The sequence below is a fragment of the Esox lucius genome, chromosome 2 (assembly GCF_011004845.1).
Source record: "Esox lucius isolate fEsoLuc1 chromosome 2, fEsoLuc1.pri, whole genome shotgun sequence".
Taxonomy (NCBI): domain Eukaryota; kingdom Metazoa; phylum Chordata; class Actinopteri; order Esociformes; family Esocidae; genus Esox; species Esox lucius.
The window spans coordinates 31,720,130-31,744,989 of NC_047570.1; the positions used below are offsets into that span (position 1 = coordinate 31,720,130).

The 24,860-nt window shown below is 40.7% G+C and overlaps 2 protein-coding genes across 2 annotated transcripts in view; both read left to right on the forward strand.

Annotated features, from left to right (window-relative positions):
- Window positions 1-977: 977 nt before the first annotated feature.
- LOC105013919 (neuronal acetylcholine receptor subunit alpha-7) lies at window positions 978-22,540 on the forward strand. The gene is made up of 10 exons (XM_010875795.4): window positions 978-1,459; window positions 4,717-4,856; window positions 5,062-5,106; window positions 6,374-6,483; window positions 8,650-8,729; window positions 10,264-10,431; window positions 14,611-14,805; window positions 19,318-19,404; window positions 19,993-20,102; window positions 21,627-22,540. The coding sequence occupies exons 1-10, from the start codon at window positions 1,327-1,329 to the stop codon at window positions 22,167-22,169; spliced, it is 1,611 nt and encodes a 536-aa protein (XP_010874097.3). The 5' UTR covers window positions 978-1,326; the 3' UTR covers window positions 22,170-22,540.
- Window positions 22,541-24,518: 1,978 nt separating this feature from the next.
- trip4 (thyroid hormone receptor interactor 4) overlaps window positions 24,519-24,860 on the forward strand; it is a 52,548-nt gene continuing 52,206 nt past the window's right edge. Inside the window, exon 1 of the mRNA XM_010875781.4 lies at window positions 24,519-24,702. Coding sequence (XP_010874083.2) covers window positions 24,623-24,702 — 80 coding nt within the window. The 5' untranslated portion in view covers window positions 24,519-24,622. The remainder of the gene's footprint in view (window positions 24,703-24,860) is intronic.

Below are 24,860 nucleotides of genomic sequence, written 5' to 3' on the forward strand. Positions count from 1 at the left end.
GGTATGACTCCAGGGCGAGGAAGACGCGTCACAGACACATCTCAACCCGATCACCTCCTGTTTTAATGTCTCATGCAGCCTGCATGTCAGCCTGCAAGCCTATTAGAATCATGAATCATGGTCTTGTATACGAAGTTTAAAGGGTTGTTGTCCTTACTCATTGTGTATTAGCCAATTGGACTTGTGCAATTGATAAAGCAATGAATTAGACTTGGAAAAGCCAATCGTTGATGTTTTATAACCGTGTTGTTTTATTTTATGTTATTCCAGATCAATGTTGATTGCTATGTTCATGAACTGAATGTTGTGCTGAATATGATGTCAATGGCTATCATAGCAATTTACTTTTCCTGTTTTTCATGAGACGATGTATTCCGCTAACCTATTTCTTTGAATAATGTTATTGCTTCAGTTATATTTTCTTGTCGATCTTTCGTTACAGCTACAATTGGTTCAACAACAGATGATCCTGGAGTTACAGTTAGCTGTTGCTGTCCGTACAGTGTTTCATATCCCCTTTAAAAAACTAATTAAAAGAAAAACCTACAGGTTATAAGTACTGAGACAAGAAAATGATTGTCAGAAGTTCAAGCAATACTGTTGAAAATTCTGTAGTTGTAGATAATGGATGTGTTGATTATATTATATAGGCCTATATACATATAAATACTCCACAGTAATTGGCTAACTATGTCACTTGAACAACGAAATCGCTCCCTCTCTATAACGAAGACCACCTCTTGTCCTTATACGGTTGCGAATTTTTTTATCTCATTTATTTTTTTTACCAAGCAATTTTATTGTAGCATGCACACTGATCGGAAATGTTTGTTCTTCACATTTACATTTTTTCATACTCAGTGTTATTTTCCTCTATCGCTTATTTGTTTCAAATAATGTCAAAGTTAAAATAATTGCCAACCGAATTACATCTCAAAACTTTAATAAACACTTAATTTAACAGCTAATACGTTTACTTTCACATACACCAACTTCCACTCACATGTAAACATCATTTTCCAAGCAAAAGTGCTGTGCGTAAAGGATTGCCAATCTAGCCATCGTCAACTTTGCATGCGCGCGTAAATTGTATGAGCAATCGACCGTCACACTGTGTGGAGCCGAGTGACAACGGTTTATAGGACTTCAGCGAAAAGCAACCGCAAACCAGCCACTGCAGCGTCACGCGACTGCAAATCTTATTGAGTCCCCTCTCTTGTCAAACATATCTAGTAGGAGCAGCGGCCCGCCTTTTCTGCTTACATCTCGGTCTAGTTCAGGCTTCACACTTCAGCGAGGATGACTACGGAGGACGATGTTTAATCTATGTTTAATATTTGTATGATACAAAGTACATCTACAGCTCCGCGGATCTATGCCAGACACTTTCTACTCAATGCAATGATGACTCCATGGAATACTCTCCTGTATACTGCAGTGACTGCTTGCTTATTGGAGGGTAAGAAGTCATTACATGGTTTTTCAGTGTGCAACTGAGTCCGTATGCTAGTAATTTGTCTTAGTATTTTACATGTTCGTTAACATGTTTTATTGGTGTTCGGTGCTGCTTTTAAATCAAGTTATTCTCTAATATCAGTTTACCACCTGAATATCCATGACCTACATTTGACAGTAAATAATACAGAACCTATTCATTGTTTTCAATAAATGTAACCCATCAACAATTACATGATCACAATATATCCACGCATTACCGCTGTTTTTTCACGTGTTGAGCCCCTGGTCTGTTTCAACAGGCTGGATTTAGGCTGCTCTGCAATATAACATTAAAAGTTTTGCATTAATAAATCATAGCACAGCTTATAAATGTTGTATTTGGATCAGCAACGTCTCCATGCAGATGGCTTTGGTGGGCACAAAGAGAATTAATAATGTGCAATGCATTTGTATCTACCGTAGTTGACCAGTAAACTTGGTTAATCCCCATTAAGGCTTTGAATTGTCAACGAAGTGTGCACTCCGTGTTGAAACATGTGGACATGATCTGTATATTTTACGAAAAAATCTATTGTGAAAATGTTATCAGAAAAAATGGTTGGGCAAATATACACCTGAACTTAATGATATGATAACAAATAATGACGTGAAAGAACATACATTTCATATTTTAGGCCAGCAATATAATCACTAATTTTAACCAAATATGATCAAAGTATTGACAATACATCATATAGTTTCCTATACTTTCCATTGTCACGGCTGGTTAAAATCACAATGGTCATGTACTGTAGCTCTTGTTTATGACTGAAAACTCACTGGATATTGTCACATTACATCAGTAGTGACATTTAACTCACTCCCATTCCTGTCTAGTCTCACTCTTTTAGACCACCCAGTCTTTACCGGTTAGCTGAGGCACTCAATTTAGTGTTTCTGGAATCCCCAGTTGATTTACAATACCTAACTGAGGTCTCAAAAGGAGTGAGGGAGGAACGGCGAGAGAAGGGGAGATTATATTGGCCATCTCTGTCCTTTTCCATCTAACTGACATGAGTGGGTCTGATATCAAGAAGTGCAAGGAGATGCTTTGTCTGTCCATATACGGTTCTCTGTCCTCAGCTGTCCTTGGTATTGGCATAGCATCAGAAAATCTTGGTATTATCATGACAGTAATGTTACTAATGTAGCCTGATAAACGACAGATACATCTTCGCCCCAAAAACCCAGTGATATCAACTAACTGATGAAATTTGATTATGAAGAGAGGCAGAGATTCAGGAGGAATCAGGCCGGAGGCAAGGAAGGAAGAGTTTATCTCATCTTCCCTGTTTCCAGCCTCTGGATGGGACCTGGGTAACTGATGAGAGACACGGATGTTTCCTTACAGTGCTTAGAAACATTTTCTAGATGGTGAACCTTGGAGCACTCGAGCCACCTAATAAATGGAATGAAGTGCTTTCCCATTAGCGTTTCTGGGTAATTGGGTTTCGGCTATTAGGAAAGTAAGTAGCCATCGGTTGCCAAAAGAACCTCATCAATCTTAAAAAAGAGTAAGACTTTTTCAGCAATTATGGGGAGTCTCCTAGGATGAACTGGATACACTGTTTTGTTTTTGTTGATGCATAACGGTAAGAACGAGTTGTGTTCACTGTAGCACACCGTGGAAAATGTATTCCTATCATCTTATTGGACAGTTTAAATAATTTCTAAATGATCTTCAGTTGACACAACCATGTCTCCTAATGACTAGCACTGAATGGCTTTGTCCCTGGAAGTAATTAGAATTATAGATGTCAATTCTTATTGCTAAATCTAGCTGGAGAAGATTGAATGAGGTTCATGGATAAATAAGCAGGCATCCAGGCCAGCTTGCCAGACGAGTCAGGGTAGTGATTTGAAGTATTTCTCAGTTTCATTTTGCCTCTCTCATTCTTCCATTCATATGGTACAGTATATTTTAGGGAAAAGACAAGTTTGAATGGTGCATCTGCTGCTGACGTTCATGGCGTTGTCTTATTTTACTGTGGAGTGGGTAGAGATTGGGGGGGGGTCATTTAACCTAGTCCCACTGAACCTCGACTGTGCATTTAGCTGATGAGTTGCAGGGAAGCACTATGGTCAAAGCCAGAAATGTCCGGCAGCACCTGGGGAGCCATGTTTAGAAGGGATTTCCTGGGTCATCACATTCAAAGGACTCCCTGATGCATCTTGAGCACCTGCGAAATGAACTAAGGTTGTTAGATGAGTCAGTTTACTTTACTCAAACTCATTTACTCATGTGGGTCTTCCCAGAGACAGGCGTATTTAACCTGAAAGCATGTGAAACAACTTAATTGCACACAGGTGTACTCAATTCATCATTAGGTGACCTCAAAGACAATTGGTTGCACCAGAGCACACTAAGGTGTGTCTTAGCAAAGGGGGTGAATACTTATTTTCTGTTTTATATTTATAATTAAATTAATTTGCAGGTTAAAGAAAATTTTTTTTTTGCGTTAATTAAATCCCTTGAGATTTCACCTTGAAATCTAATACAATTTGGAGAAGTCCAACCAAGGTGAATGCTGTGGTGAACCAAGGTGAATGCTGTGGTGAACCAAGGTGAATGCTGTGGTGAACCAAGGTGAATGCTGTGGTGAACCAATGTGAATGCTGTGGTGAACCAAGGTGAATGCTGTGGTGAACCAAGGTGAATGCTGTGAATATCAGATGGTCAGTGTTTCTTTGAAGAAGAAAGAAAACAGCAGATTTCACTGTGAAACAAGCGGGAGACCTCTATCATTAACACAAACGGTGCATTGTACATCAGAAGGGATGAAGTCAACACAACACCAGGGCTTTAACTGGGTTAAAATATGAATTGGATTCACAACAATGCACATGGTGGAAAATGCTGGGACTTACAAAAAGCCTTAATTCATATGAAAAATGATTTAGTTAATTACCCATGTGATGTATTCCAAAGGGCATAACTTTCATATAACATTCTTTTAATATTACATTTTACTGCCTAATTCTTACCTAATACATCAAAGGCAACTCATTACTTCGACTCAGTGGGAGTTAAAGGCGCATTCATTACTGCAAAAGCATAGCTCTGTTTTACCATACGACAGTTACTGTACCATGCGATTTCTTTTGACCATATAGTAGGGGAAGCAGGCATACTATACACACAGTATATCAGAAAACCAAGACTATTTAAAGACAAGAGGCAAAAGGATTTAGCTTTGTCGTTTGCTTTTCTCCTTGTAGTATCCCTCCAAGGGGAGCACCAACGGAGGCTGTACAAAGATCTGATGGCCAACTACAAACCACTGGAGAGACCCGTGTTCAATGACACCCACTCCCTCACAGTCAAATTCAGCTTTAGTTTGATGCAGATAATGGACGTGGTAAGTTATCGTGCTAGACCGGAGCCTTTTTCTCTTGCTTAACACTAACAAGCCTAAATCAACTCAGTCTGAGGTCTTGTTGTTGGGCTGGAATGAAATGTTGACCCCCTTATTGAGAAACACAGGGGTGGTTTTATTGTCCTCACGTTTTATTCTAGGATGTTACAAACTGACATGATAATGAACCTATTTCTCAACCCAACAGGATGAGAAGAACCAAGTTTTAACAACCAACATATGGTTGCAGCTGGTAAGACTTTTCTTTATCATATTTATTTATACTTAAAGATGCGTTCTGTCTTATTGGCCACTGGTTGTAGGAATATCTTAGCTGTCAAAACAAAATGGGCGCCCACAAATTGTGTCATGTATTTGTTATTCCCATAACTAACGTATAAGAGTGATTCTATTCTCATTATGGACTATACACATACTGCATAAACAACATATTAGGGCTTTCATCCAATCAGCATTTAGGTCTCATACCATCTAATTATTCCTAAACAATACTATGCTATATGAGACTCCACTACCCTGTGCCTCCATATTTTTATATTTGCACACTGGTCAAGTCAGAAAGCAATAACTAAGCCACCGAGTACCACAAGACAGTTGATTTATGAGCCTCTCTTGCTCTCATCTCATCAGCAATCTGGATGCATTTTGCTCAGCTTTGTTTTAAATCACCTTCAGGAATGCGCAACCCCCAGACAGTCATACTTTCACAGATCCACTCAACAGATGTGTGGGATGACTTTACTTCCTCCAGAAATCTAAATAAACATCTATCGATCCTCAAAAACCTGGGTGTGATCTTTTTGAGCAGCCGAGAAAGCTTTCCTAAGTATGTCATTTAAGTTGTGTAGACATTGGCTAAACTTTCACACTCCCAAGTTGTTTAACTTCGACCCGTTATGGCACTCTGGATAAATTATTCAAATGTAATGATGGCCAGAAGGTATTAGTTATAACACTAATGATGGACAACCTGGCATTCAATGAATAACAATTGAATATAATAAACGCTGGGTCAAAGTCACATGTTAGGGTTACAGCATGTGGAATTATAGTGGAGAGTGGGCTGAAATAGCAGTGGACCTGTTTAAAAACCCTTTACTTGACCATTTTAAACTCAATGCAAACTCACTGTGGACGCAGTACAGTGCAGGTAAAATAAATAAACAAATACCTGTAATTTTGGTCTTCTTATTTTCCGTTACGGTTCCTTGTTGCTATTAAATGTCTGGTTTCCCCAAATACAACAAAATAATTTATCTTTTCCCCGTTCAGAAGAATCTGCATGGATGGATACTTTGCTTGTGAAATTGTGATTAGATTCAGCCAGCGATGCGAGGCCACCAAATCTCCCACTAATCGGCTTAGCTTGGTTGAAAACGTGCAAGCGTGTGCGTGTGTGTGTTTGTGTGTGCATGCGTATGCATATGTGTGTGTGTGTGTGTGTGTGTGGAGGTGTGTTGAGAATATAATGAGTGTGCTATGGTCCTTCCTCTCCCCAGTACTGGAATGATTATTACCTGCAGTGGAATCAGTCTGACTACCCTGGGGTGACCAAAGTGAGATTCCCCGATAGCCAAATCTGGAAGCCAGATATCCTGCTGTATAACAGGTAATCGCTATCTGAATCAGTAATCTTGGACTGCATAACCAAGCCGTGTTTCTTGTAGCTGGCACATTCATATAAACTTGATTTATGTAAATGTATGTCTATTGTCCAGACACTGGAAATGCACAAAACCATTGAATTGAGTTGCTTCATTAGTACCCATGTTGGTCTTGCTGGCCTACATAAGCTCACTGTTCTTTAGGCTAAAATGGTTAGAATGTAGCAAAAAGAGCTTTACAGCCAAAACGCTGACAACAGTGAAGAACAGAGGCTTTATTCTCAACCCTGCTTCAAAGACTACAGCTAATCACAATGAGGAAAACCTAAATCAAGTTGTGAATAAAATGGTAATGCTGGAAAGCCTTGGTGGTTCATTTGGAGAAGTGATTTTTGTGAGGCAAAAAAATCTATGTTCTGGCTTATGTTGTGCAACCCAATTCAGATATTATCCGCTGAAAAATATCTTGACACAAATGGTAAATATTTTAAAAGCTTTATTTTAATCCACCAATCACATTAAAGTTAAAAAGGATGTAAAACATTTTTTTGGGGGGAGGTGCATGTCAACACATGAACACTGAACTAGGTTGCCCAGAATAGCTGAAACAGAGCGGGGGCTTTGAAGTTGCTTTGCTTTGCTGTATGGGAGGCCTTTAATCTACAGGCCTCAGACTGGAAGCCTGCACTATGTTCAACATCAGCTATATGCAGGGCCGGCCCTAGGCATAAGCGACATAAGCGATTGCTTAGGGCCCCCGACCGCTAAGGGAGAGGGGACCCCCAAAAAGCTAGTACCAGCACTGGCTATATGAACTAGAATCTCCAGGCATAACATGAGGGACTAGTACACCTACTAAAGGTGAAACATGCTTACCCACACCCACACAAACATACAGAGACACATTTATAAGGACACCATTGGGAGTAGTACAAATGCATGCAAATGCACATTCTGATTTACAGTTGTTGTCGTGGTGACGACAGAGCTTTATAGCCGCATCAGAAGGTTTCGACTAGTTTGAGGTCGTGCGACAACGCCAAATGAAAAACTGCAGTGTTGTTGTTTTCACACGAATGCAGTGGTTTGTTTATTCATTTGTATGGATCTCTTTAGAGCTTTTGCTGGAGTTCATACGAAACACACATGACAAATAACATGACACTAATAACACAATGTATTGACTTACAAAACAGTCACAATAATGAATGTGTTTTGATTGTGTTAGCATGAGAGTGTGTGTTTTTTTCTTCACTCTTCTTTGTTCCCATTGCGGCATGTTTTTTTTACAATATTCTGCCAAAATGTAAACATACATACTTCTCCCTATCTTTAGTCCCTTAAATGGTAAATTCCTTGACTATAGCTTCCCAAAAACTTTGTTTCACCCTATAAACAAGTATAATTGAAATGTAGATGAATGTTAGGACCTGTTTGTTATTAATCTCCCATTCTGATACCGACTGCAACTAGTTATTTAGAGTCTGGGTGAGCCCACAGACCTGGGTTTTGATGTGTACAGGAGATTGTGCAATCATTCCTATTCTTGTAATATACGTGGGTTTAGTCAGCTGCCTCGAAGGACTCTGCACTGTACATCTCTGACTTTAGAGAAGCTTGCAATTAAGTTCTATTAGATAAGTAACCCTACAAACCTCAATCTATCAACACAGCTCTAACTATCATCTTGATATCTATTCATTATATCCAGTAATGAAGCATCTGAGTTAATGCAGTTCAGGTTTAGTGCCAGGTTAAACTCCTTTGAAGGAGGTTTTGTCTTACATGACACCTTTGTTGTACTTGTGACATGAACTAATAGTTGTTTTTTACCTCTTAGTTCATTTTCATTTGACTGCACAGCCCATTTCGTCTTTAACAAGCTTTTCAATCGTTTTATTGGTAGAATCTATAAAGAGTTGCAGGAAGGACTTCCTAGCTGATCTGTAACATCTTCATATGACATACAGTGGGAGTAGTGTACAGAAACATATCTCAGCCTTCTTCTAAGTTAACCCCAGTCATTCCAGTATGAACTCACCGGATTTAACTAGTCAGCCAATCAACTTAGCAATCTTCAGTTGACTCAAGTGTGCTAGGGTTGGATTGTTCCTAATATGTGGGTGGCCTTGCATCTACACTATTTTGAATGCAACCATGCTGTCCCACAGTGCTGACGAGAGATTTGATGCCACCTTCCATACCAATGTGTTGGTCAACTCCTCTGGTTACTGCTCCTACTTGCCTCCAGGTACGTTTAGTTCAATTAACAATATTAAATAGCTCTCAATAGAAAGACTCATTCCTGTGTTCTATTTCCTATTTATTGCACTCGTTTTCACCAAGGACCAATATTGTTTTGCACTAAAGAAGTGCGTTACGAAGGGAGTGTGCTGGCTTGCGTGCAGCGATACTCCCAACAATACATATTTATGAAGACAGTAGGTGGTAGAAACTGTGCAGCATTCTACAAAGTGCTGTGGGTATCAAGACTCAAACTTCCACTTTTTGGTGTGCATCGGCAGATCTTATTATTTTTTTTACTTCCTGTGGCCTTCAACACTCATTATCCTATTTTCCTTCAGACAACAGCGAAGTAAGTAGAAGTATTTTTCCTTCTTTTTTTTCAGCCGACTGATCAGCTCTGATTCTGCAACAACAACCAAAACATTACTGATTTTATACTATATGTGCATTGTAGGAATCCCGTGGTGTTGAATTTGTGGAGAATTCTTCGACCATTGATATAGTTTACCTTTATAACGCATTCCCCAATTTATTTTCAGTATCATTGCAGCTGTGGTTCACACGCTTGTCTCTGGTATAAAACTTATCAGACATGGCTGATATTAACATAATATTGTTTGAATTACAGTTTGAAAAATGATTGAGGTCAATGTTAGGGTTAAGCTGAGGGTATGTATTTTGCCTAGTCAGGCTGTTTATTGGAAGCTGGTCAGGACCCGTTACTCCCAGAGCAAATTGCACAGGATTGAGATCGGCTTACCCTGCTGACACATACGTTTACCGTGAGACTACCTCAATCTGTCAGAAAGGGTGATTACTGCTCTGTGTTTCTCCCTAAACTCCACTCTCACTTTTGCCCTACTGTGCAGAAACTCAACAATAGTGATCCTTACCTCAGCATCCAAATCGATGTGGGGTGTAAGTGGCTCCATCACAAGATTTTGGTGTAAATACGTTTTCTTCTGAATTTTGGTGGACGTAAAAAGCGCTTTACCGAACCTATACAACAATGTATTCATATAAGACTACAATAGTTAGGCCGTATGAATGAAGAAACAGGCTGGAACGTATTGAAGAAAGATCAGTGCTCTGAATCCCCCCCACAAAATCCTGTGATTTGTATTCACTGGCTAGACTCTGCTGCATGTGAATAGTAATTCTTCCCTTTCTCTTCATCCATTTTATTCTGCCTCTTTCATGGTGTTTGTCTCCTGAGTTTGTTCATTCTCTTCAAATTTCTTTCTTAAATATAGTTGAAGATTATTCCTGTCTTTGATCACTTGAAAGATTGATGGTAGTCATTCATATCCAATAGTCTCATTGGATTTTGCTTTTCTGTGATATATACCTCTCTGTCTTTCATATCATTATACCCATTGAAAATCATCTCTTTAGCTAGCTTTCGTCATATTCGTCCTTCGCATATCCATCATTTTCTTTCTCTATATCTCCTTCTCTTTCTCTGTCTCAATTTTTCTCTCAATTTTATACCCCCCCCCCCCCCTCTCTCTCTCTGTCTCTTTCATGATCCAATACAGGGATTTTCAAAAGCACCTGCTACATTGATGTGCGCTGGTTCCCCTTTGATGTCCAGAGATGTGACCTGAAGTTTGGCTCCTGGACCTATGGGGGCTGGTCTCTGGACCTACAAATGGTCGAGGCAGATATCACAGGATACATCGCCAATGGAGAGTGGGACCTAGTTGGTGAGAGAAAGTATTTGGCCCTTGTATTGGACAGGATCTTGTCACCACAAGACCAGTGTCCTGAAGGCGTTGTTGTTTAAGAAGACACTCTTTGATTTGGATGAGAAATGTAATTACAATTTACACAGATTCTCTTATTACAATAACTCTTTTGAAAGTATGGAAAAATATGAAACAGGTTATGCTTTGCTTCTTTTGAGTTGATCATTGAATTACAGGAGATAGTGAAACTACAAAAGGTATAGTTCCCTTTTGGTCTGTCACACTGTACAACAATATATGAACTGGGCACTGATCCAGCATTTATCACAATATGCACGACCACAGTTGCCAGTTTAATGGCAGCACTCTTATAAAGATTTTCTCTTTTCTGGAAGGTTTTAGAGGTTGCCCTATGTTTTCTCACCACTTTTGTGTTAACTGTTGCTTGTTGTCTTCACACTCAACTTGGTGTACGCTAGTTGTGTTGTGTGCATCTTGGAACATCATTTAAGCTTGTTCCTGGTAAATATGGACTGTTACGAGTTCTTTTGTGTTTATGAATAGCCGCCCTTACAAAAACTGAAGGTTAAAAATATTTTGTGGAACTACTGTGGATATAAAAAGTCTACACACCCCTGTTCAAATGCCAGGTTCTTGTAATGTAAAAGAATGAGACAAAGATAAATATTTTTCCACCTTTAATGTGACCTATAACGTGAACAATTTAATTGAAAAACTAACTGAAATCTTTGTGGAGGAAAAATAAAAAACTCACAATAACCTGGTTGCGTAAGTGTCCACACCCTTAAACTAATACTTTGTTGAAGCACCTTTTGATTTTATTACAGCCCTCAGTCTTTTTGGGCAGGAGTCTATTAGCATGGCACAGCTTGATGTGGCAATATTTGCCCACTCTTCTTGGCAAAAGCGCTCCAAATCTGTCAGATTGCAAGGACATCTCCTGTGCACAGCCCTCACCAGATCACTCCACAGATGCTCAATTGGATTCAGGTATGGGCTCTGGCTGGGCCATTCCAACATGTTAATCTTGTTCTGGTGAAGCCATGCTTTTGTGGATTTGGATGTGTGCTTTGGGTCGTTGTCATGCTGAAAGGTGAACTTCCTCTTCATCTTCAACTTTCTAACGGACGCCTGAAGGTTTTGTGCCAAAATTGCCTGGTATTTGGAACTGTTCATAATTCCCTCCATCCTGACTAGTAAGGCCCTGGTTCCAGCTGAAGAAAAACAGCCCCAAAGCATGATGCTGGCACCACCATGCTTCACTGTGTGTGTGGTGTACTTTGGGTGATGTGCAATGTTGTTTTTGCGCCAAACATACCTTTTGGAATTATGGCTAAAAAGTTCAACCTTGGTTTCATCAGACCATAACACATTTTCCCACATGCTTTTGGGAGACTTGATGTTTGTTTTTGCAAACTTCAGCCGGGCATGGATGTTTTTCTTTGTAAGAAGAGGCTTCCGTCTTTCCACCCTCCCCATAGCCCATTCATAGGAAGAATACGGGAGATTGTTGTCACATGTAGCATTCAGCCAGTACTTGCCAGAAATTCCTGCAGTTCTGAATACAGCCACATCCCCAGTTATACGAGGGTGTGCACACTTATGCAACCAGGTTATTGTAAGGTTTTTATTTTCCATTTTTCTCCCTCGAAGATTTCAGTTTTTCAATTGAATTGTTCACATTATAGGTCACATTAAGAGTGGAAAAAGTTCTTACATTATTTATCTTTCTCTAATTTTTTTACATCACAAAAACCTGGCATTTTAACAGGGGTGTGTAGACTTTTTATATCCACTATAGATAGAATGTACCGTCCGTCATGATGGGGGGAATGTGTGACCTCTTTTTCTTGTTGGCTGTTTGTTTCCTCACCGGCTCAAGAAGATGGCTCAGGCGAAGATGTCAGCTGGCTACTGATTGTGGATTCTGCCACATTTAACTCTCTTACCTGTCCACTGATGCTCTTCTCCTCATTGAAAAATATATGTGACTGATTTACTAGCCAGGACCAAAACAGCTAGTGACTGTTGGCTAATCTTCTGCCTGTGGACCCTTCGCTTCTGCCTGGTTGTTAGTAGATAGCAACCAGGAACAAATCCACAAAAGTTTCCTCGACAGGTTTTTTGGCTTGACCATGGACTCCATGCAGGCATGTTCTGAGAAAAGGTCAAAATGAGAGAAGGCACTCCAAGCATGTCAGGGGATCTGTTGGCCCTCCTAAGGAGACCCAGAACACTTAGCATGGAGTGGAGGGGCCTCCGCAGGTATTCCTGTCCCTCATCCCCAAATGGTCACTGTGTTGGTGAATTGACCTGAAGGACATATTTTAGGTGACCATACTCTCTCATACTCAGTCATTACAGTTGATGGTGAACAAGAGATGTTTTCTAACTCCAGGTTGGCACATTTTGTTTTCTGCCAGAATGGTTTCTCTTCAGCCTATCGCGATGCAGGCAATTACAGCTTGGCAATTCCACGCAGTTCAGCACATGCCAACACCTAATGAGCTGGATGCCTCCTAATATAGCATCGTCCCTTTCCAGCTGCAACGGATGTTGCTGTTCCAGCGAGGAGTAATGTGTATGCGCTAGGAGACATTCTGCAACCTAAGCCGAGTACCCATCATGCCTGAAGGCCATTGTCTGATGAAGGGACCCTAAACTACTGCTGTAAGGATTCTACATTGGCTAAATCATGACACTTAAGCCGGCCCATATCAGACTGACAGAATATCTGAGCATGTCACTCCAAGGACTCCTAAACATACAGTGTGTGCGCACCGCACACATTAATCCCCTGTACAGTCAGCTGTCTTTCTGCCACTCTGGCAGCTCCACTTTTAGCTAATGGGCAAGCGTTTGCGGATACTGACCGGTCAGGACATTGGTTGCTCATATAACTTGGTCGGTGGGAACCCGGTTGATATCAGAGCCGATGTGGATCTCTACCATCACCGGATAACATGGATTGTCTACTATGCCTGGATTGGTGTGCTCCTTTGGAAAGGGAGCACTGTTGCGAAAGTGGTCTCTGATTCTCCTTTACGCTTTCCAATCTGTGGACCTGATTTGGCCCACAATGAACAAGGTCTGTAAGAAGGGCATTTCGTTGATTCCAGTGGATCCCCATTCGCTCGGAGGATTGTGGTTGATGGAGCAGTCTGGAGGGAACTTATGGGGTCAGCCCTTGACATATCAAACCTGACAACAAGAGGAGCTTTAGTTCCTACAGGTGTGATTTTTTTTTTAGCATAGCCATTTGTTCTTGACTGGGAAGGTGAACATGGCTGTGGTCTTGGCGTGACATAATGTTCAGTATTCATCCCTGGCAGTATGGTTCATGAGGAATGTAGGCAACTTAAGGCTGGCTTGTAGACGTAACACCCCCACATGGGCCTGTGAACAATTGGAATTAGTGAACGTTGCCTTGTACTTGGCTCTGGCTTTAGCTAGACGTGTGGGTGATCTCCAGTGAAAAGTGCTTGATCTTTTCCAAACCCACATCGTTTTGTACCTGGTTCCTCCCTCAGGGAAAAAAATTTCCAGTCATATTTAAACGATACTTTGTGTACGATTAAGGACAGTCAAATAAAAGAGTAGAATTTCTTCAAAAGCTTGTTTCACAGTGGGATAGATCATTAGTCAGATGAGCCTCCACAGAAGACATTTATAAACTGACTATGAGTGCTGGAGAAGCTTCTCTGAAAATGTAGTTAAGTAAGCTACCAATTGTTTTAAATTGGAAGAACACCGAAGCTGCTCTTTTGAAAATACCTTTTACTTACAGCGAAACACATTACTAGTTTATGGAAGGTCTTCATATGTAAATTTGAAAATGTATAGACAAACAATTGCAAAAACAGGTCTTTCATATGTTTCAAGTAAAAACACAAACCTCACAACGTGTTACACATATAGTTAAATTACTAGTTAACTCAACTTATTAAAACATGGCTGGCAGTTATACTGTGTGAAAACCAAAATGACCGTAAATGTATCATAAAACTCCCAACAACCTTAACTATGGTTCCCAATTGGGATCGAACCCAGAAACACCCACCTTTATAATAAAGGAAAACAGCCAGTTCAGCACATTATCTCACCACAACCCGTTTGGTTCTGTAGTCCTGTCCTGTTGACGACCCGTTCACCGTGGCTGTCTCGTGTGTGTCACAGAGGTACCCGGGCGCAGGAACGAGCGCTTCTACGACTGCTGCAAGGAGCCTTACCCGGACGTGACCTTCACGGTGGTGATGCGCCGGCGAACCCTCTACTACGGCCTCAACCTGCTCATCCCCTGCGTCCTCATCTCCACCCTGGCCCTGCTCGTCTTCCTGCTGCCCGCCGACTCCGGGGAGAAGATCTCACTGGGTGAGCTGGTTGGGCGGACACTTAGGCTTGGATGAGTGAAAGGACTGGTGGATTTATGGATCAAATGGATGGACGGACGGAACGCGGTGTTTGGAGGTTGTTAAACGAGGGGCCCGCATGCTAAATTTGGAAATGTTAAGTTGGATCATGACATATCACGTTGTGATATTTTGAGACAATCCCGCATGGATATCCGTCCGAGATCTTAGTGGAAATTTAGCGTTGATTTTGAAGCTAGGATTTTTAAACAGCATTCAACATACATGCCAGGGAATACACCCTATCCTTCCCATAAAGTAACTAACCAATGCACTTAATATTCAGAGTTTATACCTAAGTAATCCCTCAACACTTACTGAGGGAATCCAGCCAATGGAAAAATATTCATGAAAGGTTTGGCCGTTTGTCATCAAGCAAATTCATATGCACCTTTCAGTCAGACTTCAGTCTCGAGGTGACATATCATCTAGCTCCAGGAGAATCCTATTTCAAATCCTATTTCCATTTCTCAGATCCTGGCTGAGTGCCGACTGCCGACTTGGAACTGTATACTGTATATTGGGAGAATTCTTGGTTTGGCGAGCGGGGCGATTTATGTACGTCTTCTTGTCTCCTTGGAAAGATTAGGAGCCCGCAATGCAGCTGGTTTCCTTAATTAACACATCGTTTTTCAAAAGAAGCCATATGTGCTGTGTGTGTATGTGTGTGTCTGTACATAGCAGCTGTTTGGGTGACTAGAAAGATGCAAAAGCAGGAAATATGTTTAATGCAGTCAGTGCAACTTAAAACGAAGAAAAAGCATGTTGCTCTGTAATGTTTACTATCGATTCATTACTGCCATGTTATTCTTTGTGTATTTATTATGTCATGAAGGAGTAATGAAGGATTATTATGTCATACCTAGTTGAAGGTGTGACTATCACTATCACTAAATACAAGGCAGGCATACTCTCTACCTAAATGTTGAAGACTCACTGTACCAATCAACTCACACCATGATGTGTCACCCTATTTTTGTACTATTGTTTATTAAATTAGCCTATATTATATATACCACCAGCTTGACATTTTGTTTTTTAGATGGACCTCTGACATTTTTGGTTTTTGCTTACAATCCATTAGGCTAATACCTGCATCCAATTGCTGGCTATCTAGAGACCAGATGCTACTGAAAGTGCCTGTAGCCAGTAGGTGTCACTCTTCCCTCTGGTGTAAAGATCAAATAGAAATGCCCCAGAGCAGTCAGAGGGACATTGCCCCGTTAATATGCTCATTGAAATCCTATGGCAATCATTGTCGAGGTGTTAATCAGTCCTTTGTTTCATCATCAAATCATCACTAGGTCATTCATGCCCTCTCCTCTGCCAGTAACAGATGTGTATAGTATGATATGTACTAAACGTATCCAATCTATTTAGGTTCTGTAGTCAATGTATGTACTCTAAAACACTCTGGGTAAGCTAAGGCCTAGTCCACACACGTATTTTTTAAAAACAGTTTTTTTCTCCTACAACTTTCCTACGGATCCAGTAGGCTAACAACAGTGGTGCGAGTGTCTAATGTAGCAGTGACCTCTGTAGCACATTCTGACGCCTCTGATCTTCATTATTGAGGGAAAGTAACTGTACATTTATGTGTCAACATGAAAAAAGTCCTGTTAGGAAGATTAAAACGTGCACTATTTTGGCTACGTCCGCCGTTGCACAAAATTGCCCAGTTTTAAACAAAGGAGTTGACAGTGCACGCTGACGTTACAAGGCAACATCTCAGTTTACCCGGTCTATATATGGAAACGGAGTTTGTAAATATCTTCACCCTGGAAGGAGTTTTCCAAAAGGTCAGTCTACCCGGTCTATATATGGAAACGGAGTTTGGAAATATCTTCACCCTGGAAGGAGTTTTCCAAAAGGTCAGTTTACCCGGTCTATATATGGAAACGGAGTTTGTAAATATCTTCACCCTGGAAGGAGTTTTCCAAAAGGTCAGTTTACCCGGTCTATATATGGAAACGGAGTTTGTAAATATCTTCACCCTGGAAGGAGTTTTCCAAAAGGTCAGTTTACCCGGTCTATATATGGAAACGGAGTTTGTAAATATCTTCACCCTGGAAGGAGTTTTCCAAAAGGTCAGTTTACCTGGTCTATATATGGAAACGGAGTTTGTAAATATCTTCACCCTGGAAGGAGTTTTCCAAAAGGTCAGTTTACCCGGTCTATATATGGAAACGGAGTTTGTAAATATCTTCACCCTGGAAGGAGTTTTCCAAAAGGTCAGTTTACCCGGTCTATATATGGAAACGGAGTTTGTAAATATCTTCACCCTGGAAGGAGTTTTCCAAAAGGTCAGTTTACCTGGTCTATATATGGAAACGGAGTTTGTAAATATCTTCACCCTGGAAGGAGTTTTCCAAAAGGTCAGTTTACCCGGTCTATATATGGAAACGGAGTATGTAAATATCTTCACCCTGGAAGGAGTTTTCCAAAAGGTCAGTTTTCAGTGACCTAAAACGCAGTTTGCGTGTGGACGAAAGGCCAGGCACAGAAAACCCTCGTTCCCCCGTTTAAAAACATACCCATGTACGTGTGAACTAGGCGTGAGTGACTAAAACGTAAATGTACATCTCTTGCTAAGTGGTATAAAAAAACACACACACATCATTTAGGTTGGATATTTAATAATAATAATTATCAAATAAAGGATTTCCCCAAATAGTATTACTCTAATAATTATGATAATTTAAATGAAGCCTCAATTTAAGCCCAGAGCAAAGTCACATTACTCTGAATACTCAACTTTAGGTTCACAAAACGTATAAAACATATTTGCCAACTTAAAACAACACAGTGATTGTTAATGAGGGGAAAGAACAAAAGGAATATCTTTATGGTTCTTGGTAGAGCAGTGCCCACAATAACTGTCCACATTATGGCTGTCCCAAATGACACAGACCCTAACTACTATATAGTGCACTGCTTTTGACTGGAGTCTTATGAGGATAGTGCACCATTTGGGTTGCACTCTACATACCTTAAATGAGTTACTGGTCAAGCCTCATTAATGCTTTTACATCAATAGCTTCAGAAAATTTAACGAGTGAGCTGTCCGCTCAGCTTAAATATAATTTTGGTCCTGCCCAGCAAATTTTATTTACAGAAGCGGGTCGTGTTTCATTCTGAAAATGCATTGATTGAGTCACTGTCACTGGTAATTTTCTTTCTACGGTCTTGGTTTTGTATTTATTTATAGTCATAGTCAGTTGTTATCCCTTGTATTTTCTTAGTTCAACAAATGCTCAGTCTGTGTGGTAACGCTTTAGCTATTGTCAAGATTTTCTTTAACAATGTGTCTGCTGATTTGAGGTATTGTAGGTTCACTCAAGGATTTAATACTTTTGAAAGCATTAGTAAGTCTACCTGTCTCAAGTCTGAATTGAGACTGACATTTGAAGTACTCATATGTGTCACCATGGGAGACATGCACCACTGACAAGTAGAACATCTGAGATAAGAGGAAGTAGCTGTTGCTATGGTTATGGACAAGAATCCACAGAGGAGGAGCTCTTGAGTGAAAGGTGTGCCAGTTTATTTTGAGCTACCCAGAAATGCACACCATATCACTTGTAGATATTCAGTCTCAGTCCCATCCCTGGCTTAGTAATTCAGGCGATTAATTGGCAAACTTCAGGGGGGATTTTCTCAAATCTCTACCCACAGGTGTTTGATGTTCTTCCCACATCTACATTTAAACTGCCTCTAGCTGGTGTGAGGATGTGCCACAAAGATGTTCCCATTCCAGATCACTGTCACTCTATGCTTAAACCCAATGAAGAAGAACTGGATTTGTACAAAAAGCGTAACACAGACAACTGTAAAAGACCATTGTAGTAAACCATTGTTTGTTGCATGGATGGAATAACATGGGACAGAGCACGATGAATACAATGTAGCGGAATTTAATGAGGCACCTTGTTGGGGGAAATCAAAACGAAAAGGCACACCGCTGGGGGTGCCAACAGTGTTGGCTCAGGCATTCACTCTAGGGTCAGTTTGATTACTTGCCCACGATTTACTCAGCATGGTGTTGTGCCGATCTTTGCATATCTGGGTGAACAGGGAGTAGATCAGCCTGGGGACACATCCACCGGTCAGCCTGGGGACACATCCACCGGTCAGCCTGGGGACACATCCACCGGTCAGTAAGGAGGAGGTGTTACTGCCAGTCATCACAGCCGGGGGTCTGCCCCCGAAGGTCTAGTGTCCAGTAGCACACGGTGGGGGTCCAGACCCAGTGTTCTGAGCTTGACGACAGGCGACATTTTGGGTGCATTGCTGGGTTTATAATGTAAACAAATGATACGTTCTCATTTAAAACTGAAGAAATTGTCAATAATCAACTGCTTAATGCCCCCCACAAGCCTTACTAAAGCAAAACAAAGGTTGAAAAGCCCTCCACTTTTTTTTTCTCTCTCACCTCTGACAAAACTTTACTGAACTGTTTAATGTTTTGTTGCAGGTATAACGGTGCTGTTGTCACTGACCGTTTTCATGCTGCTGGTTGCAGAGATCATGCCTGCCACCTCAGATTCAGTGCCTTTAATCGGTAAACAAGTCTATTTCTGTTAAAATGATGTCCAGTTATGACCGCTGTTGTGTGGAAGCTGTCTAACTTGGTGTAGGCCATCTTCAGACTTTAAGTGAGAGCAGAACATGCCTTTAGCCAGTAATACACTAGATTGTTTCTGTTTTCATGTTGCTTTGTAATCACATTTACATAGTGTGAGATTATTTATATCAAATTATTAAATCCTTGTTTGTTACATAAATATGTAATCAATGTAATTCCCATGCATTTTAAAGGTATATGAATAGGAACATTACTTCCATTGAATAAATCCTTCTTTTCAATAGCTGCAGCGTAATTGCACATCTTCAGGAGGAGAAGAGCTTTTAGAGGCTTAGAAGTAGTTGTATACATCTTTTAATATATCAAACCAGAACTGTTTGAGTGCGCTATTTCTCATGCTGGTAAACTTTTATTAAGGAACTATTATTAAAATAAAATGATGCCCATATGAATGAATCTGTATGAAGTAGAACCTCTCAAGTCCTTCCTTCTTTTCCAACCTCCCTCTTCTCTCCCTCTCTCTCTCTCCCTCTCTCTCTCTCTCTCTCCCTCTCTGTATTGTAGCTGAGTACTTTGCCACTACCATGGTCATTGTGGGTCTCTCTGTGATTGCAACTGTGCTTGTCTTGCAATACCACCATCATGATCCCGATGGAAGCAAGATGCCTAAGTGGGTTAGTGTCTTTCTACCCATAAACGTTGTGTGGAATTATAATGGACCAAATAATTACTTGTTATTTCTATATCCAGGCTGTCCAGTTATTGTAATTTAAAATACCTAACTTTAATAGACCTCAAAGTGATTTGCCTGGTAATGGGGGAGTCACATACTGGCAATCCGCTGCAGCGAACAGAGTGACCCAGCAGCCACTCAGTGGCTTGTTAGAGTCGTGAGGTGAGGAATGTATTTAGCCAATTAGCAGCGAAGCGAGATTTGGGCAGCCGCGGTAGTTTACTGGCCTGGGAACACTGTCGCTGTGGAATCGTTAATGATGATCACCGAGTTTCAGAACATCTGTAGTACACGTTCGCCGATGATTAGCTTAGAGGTTTGATTCTTGTGGCCTGGGATGATCCAGCAGCCTCAGCTGCTGCCTCTGCTTCACATGTAACACTGAAGCGTGGGTTTGATGCTGGCCTAATGCATTATAGCAAAACCTCTATCCTGTGTCTTACCCCACTGTCTCTAACAATAAAGCATCTTTAAAAACAATCTCTCACAAAGGCTAGTATTTGGTGAAATTTACCAGAGTCATGTTTAGGTAGTGTCTTTATTCCAAATATGAATCCTGTGCGCACAAGCCTCTATTCCTCAAAACTGAAGGCAAACATGTGAGGGCAGTCACCCCAGTAGTACAGCTTTGTTAGGTTTTAATACAGGACCAGCCAGGTAGTACAGCTTTGTTAGGTTTTAATACAGGACCAGCCAGGTAGTACAGCTTTGTTAGGTTTTAATACAGGACCAGCCTGGTAGTACAGATGTTTTAGGTTTTAATACAGGACCAACCTGGTAGTACAGCTGTGTTAGGTTTTAATACAGGACCAGCCTGGTAGTACAGCTGTTTTAGGTTTTAATACAGGAACAACCTGGTAGTACAGCTGTGTTAGGTTTTAATACAGGACCAACCTGGTAGTACAGCTGTGTTAGGTTTTAATATAGGACCAGCCTGGTAGTACAGCTGTTTTAGGTTTTAATACAGGACCAACCTGGTAGTACAGCTGTGTTAGGTTTTAATACAGGACCAGCCTGGTAGTACAGCTGTGTTAGGTTTTAATACAGGACCAGCCTGGTAGTACAACTGTGTTAGGTTTTAATACAGGACCAGCCTGGTAGTACAGCTGTTTTAGGTTTTAATACAGGACCAACCTGGTAGTACAGCTGTGTTAGGTTTTAATACAGGACCAGCCTGGTAGTACAGCTGTGTTAGGTTTTAATACAGGACCAGCCTGGTAGTACAGCTGTGTTAGGTTTTAATACAGGACCAGCCTGGTAGTACAACTGTGTTAGGTTTTAATACAGGACCAGCCTGGTAGTACAGCTGTGTTAGGTTTTAATACAGGACCATCCTGGTAGTACAGCTGTGTTAGATGTATTTGACCGTCAACGAAAGAACGAACGCAGTAATATCATGCTGCTAGTTCAGGTAAATGTATCCTTTAAGTATGTTAAGTCAAAACCATTCTGGTTTTGCTCCTAGACTCGGGTGATCCTGCTCAACTGGTGCGCCTGGTTCCTGCGGATGAAGCGGCCTGGCGAGGAGCGAGTGCGCCCGGCCTGCCACAACAAGCATCCCCGCGGTAGCCTCTGCAGCATGGACGTCAGTGCCAGCGCCACGGCTCCGCACACCACCAACGGCAACATGCTCTACATCGGCTTCCGCGGCCTAGAAAGCATGCACTATGCCGCGGCCGCTACCTCCCCTGACTCCGGGGTCCTGTGCAGCCGTCTGGGTGGGTGCGGGGGGGAGGATGAGGTGCTCTTACCCACGGGGCCCACATCCTCCGTGGGTAGCCTGGAGCCCGATCTCGCCAAGATCCTGGACGAGGTGCGCTACATTGCCAAGCGCTTCCGCGACCAAGACGAGGATGAGTCGGTGTGCAACGAGTGGAAGTTTGCGGCGTCAGTCATTGACCGGCTCTGTCTCATGGCGTTCTCACTCTTCACCATCCTTTGCACCATTGGCATCCTCATGTCGGCACCTAATTTTGTGGAGGCCATATCCAAAGACTTCTTTAACTGAGAGCCAGACATGTATCCATTCTTTAATAATGAGAAATGCATTTCATGGTTTCCCGAATTCAGTGGTTTTGTAATCACACCACTAGACACAGATTATTTATATCAAATTGTTGAATCCTTGTCTGTGATATAAACATTTAATGCTTTACTTAATTGCCAGGCCTTGGATAACTTTATAAATATTTAGGTTACATCCATTAAATCAAATAATTTTTTAATGCGCTTGGGTAATAACTCATTACAACATTCTGTAAACATTTTCCATCATTTGGTGTGAAGGACAATGAAATGATACCTTTGCTTCAATTGTCATTGGTAGTTTTTGGTGTATAGTTTTCTATTATTTCACAAATATACATTGACAATATGACAATTTTATTACAGCATTATAATAATAATAATAATAAAAACAATTTTAATTCAGCAATATGATTGTGTCCTCGACTCTCGATCTGATTTGGGATTAGATTCAGTCAGCAACACTAAAGTGCGTCACAGACTACTTTAAATGTATAGGCAGTGATTCTTCTATAACTTTAACAGTGACTCTATTTTCCATTAACACTTCACAGTTTGGCTCAAACTGATATTATGCTTCAACAATATAGGGTGACTCAAGTCCTTAACTGCATATGTCTTCTGTTAAGTTTCTTAACTGTTTTTATCAGGCTTATTGAGTTCTTTGGACCTAAAAGCATCATTAGAAGATTTGTAACAGTAAGCCTAAAGCATGTCCTCCATTCATATGAGATTCTCAAAACACTGTCTGTAGTTAGTTGAGCAAAAATATCAAAGACATCCAGATTATTATTCATTCATATTTAAAACTTTTTGCAGTTTTACCATAGATTCTGTGTTTTCTTACTAATTAATTATATTATATTATTTAGTATGAGTCTCACAAATAAATGTATTTTTATAGATGTGAACTACAATGTCTCGATTTAATTACATTTTTATTATCATTTACTAAATATGTGTAATATTTATTCAGTGTGTTATAGTTATATTGTAATACTTTCAGCAATTTCAGTGAAGAGCATACACTTCATTACATCAGCAAGTAAATTAAATGTACTTCTTCCAGGACCTCCTCCCCCATGTCTTCCTCCAGGGAACAGTCTCATGTCTTCCTCCAGGGAACAGTCTCATGTCTTCCTCCAGGGAACAGTCTCATGTCTTCCTCCAGGGAACAGTCTCATGTCTTCCTCCAGGGAACAGTCCCATGTCTTCCTAAAGGGAACGGTCCAAAGCCTTCCTCCCGGGAACAGTTGCAGGACTTCTAGTAGGAAACAGGGTAACAGTGTTTGATGCATCGCAGCATAGACAATGAAAAAATATATTAATACAAAATCTCCTCACAGAATCTTTCTATTTCTTATAGTCCCTCTCCCAGCACATACAGCTAAACCAGTTATCCATGTGTTAAAAAACAAATGAACACATAGGTAATTGGTTTACTGTTCATGAAACAGTAAACTAAAAAGGATTGGTTCCTTGTTCCCATATTGGTCCATGGTACTGAATATTGCCAGACTACATCCTAAAATGTGCATTGACGCCACCAACTGGATGTGTTTGAAAATATAAAACTGAACGATGGTCCAAATGTGATGCACGAGCAACACTCACAGTTCTTCAGCTGTTCAAAATTCCACATCACCCTTCTCATGCTGTGTGTTGCCTGAAATTGTGCTACTGCTCATACCAGAACCCCATGAAACAATTTTCCCCTTAAGCTACAAGGGCCTCAAAGTCAATTTTCTTTCAATCCTGCTGGGACTTTCAGGTTCACCACAGACCGTGTGTTGTGGTTTTTCATTATGAGCTGAAGGAGTTGAAGAATGTACCCAAGATTTCCACCGTAGAAGGAGTAGTCAGTGGGGTTAATATTTCCCCCTTGTCTCCTCTTGCATTTCTCCTCTCTCTTTTCATCTGTCTCATTGTCTTTTAACCCTCTCTTTTCCTCAACCTTACTTTCTATCTATCACTTATCATCATTTTATTTTCCCTCTTTTTCTACATCCCTCTTTCCCTTTCTCTCATTGTCATCTATCCTTCTCTTCAAAACTTTCTCTACCTCTTTTCCTATTTCGATTCCCTCTTCTGTCCCTCCTCCCGAAAAGAGTGAAACTCAGTACTCATTTACCCTGCCCCCCATATTAATTCTGTTTTCAGACATTGCATGATTAAATAATCTGGTGTCGCTCTGGTGTTTACATCTGCTTTTTTAATACTCCACATTACACACATAAAGCTGTGTGGAAACGATCGTAAATATTGTTTTAATTTGGTGGGTACCTGAAATATCCTGAACTGTTTTCTGATGGGAAGGGATTATTTGTTACACCCTGCGTGCGCATTTGTTATTCAACCGACTGACAGGTGAAGCTAACACCTTTAGCTATTCAACCAGAAATTAACGTCTTATCTAATGTTGTTTTATCTTTTATAATGTCGGATGCCTTGCTTCGGTGGTGTGTGGACCAGCTTCACCACAACTTTGGGTTGGAGGCCAATGACGACATAGTCCAGTAAGTATCTAGCGAAGCTAAATAAATATAGTTTTAAGCGTTAGCTAGCCATAGCTAGCTATCTCCTGTACTGTAACGTTAGCTGTTTGTCTCCTGACAGCTGCCACTAGTAGAGGTTAATACAATTTTAAGTTATAGCATTTTTACTACTACTGTAA

Bases quoted from the DNA above. Each gene is read 5' to 3' on its own strand.
- LOC105013919 (XM_010875795.4), top strand. From the start codon at position 1,327: ATGTTTAATATTTGTATGATACAAAGTACATCTACAGCTCCGCGGATC. The intron at 4,857-5,061 runs GTAAGTTATCGT...TCAACCCAACAG, and splicing joins TGATGCAGATAATGGACGTG to GATGAGAAGAACCAAGTTTT. The intron at 14,806-19,317 runs GTGAGCTGGTTG...GTTTTGTTGCAG, and splicing joins CGGGGAGAAGATCTCACTGG to GTATAACGGTGCTGTTGTCA.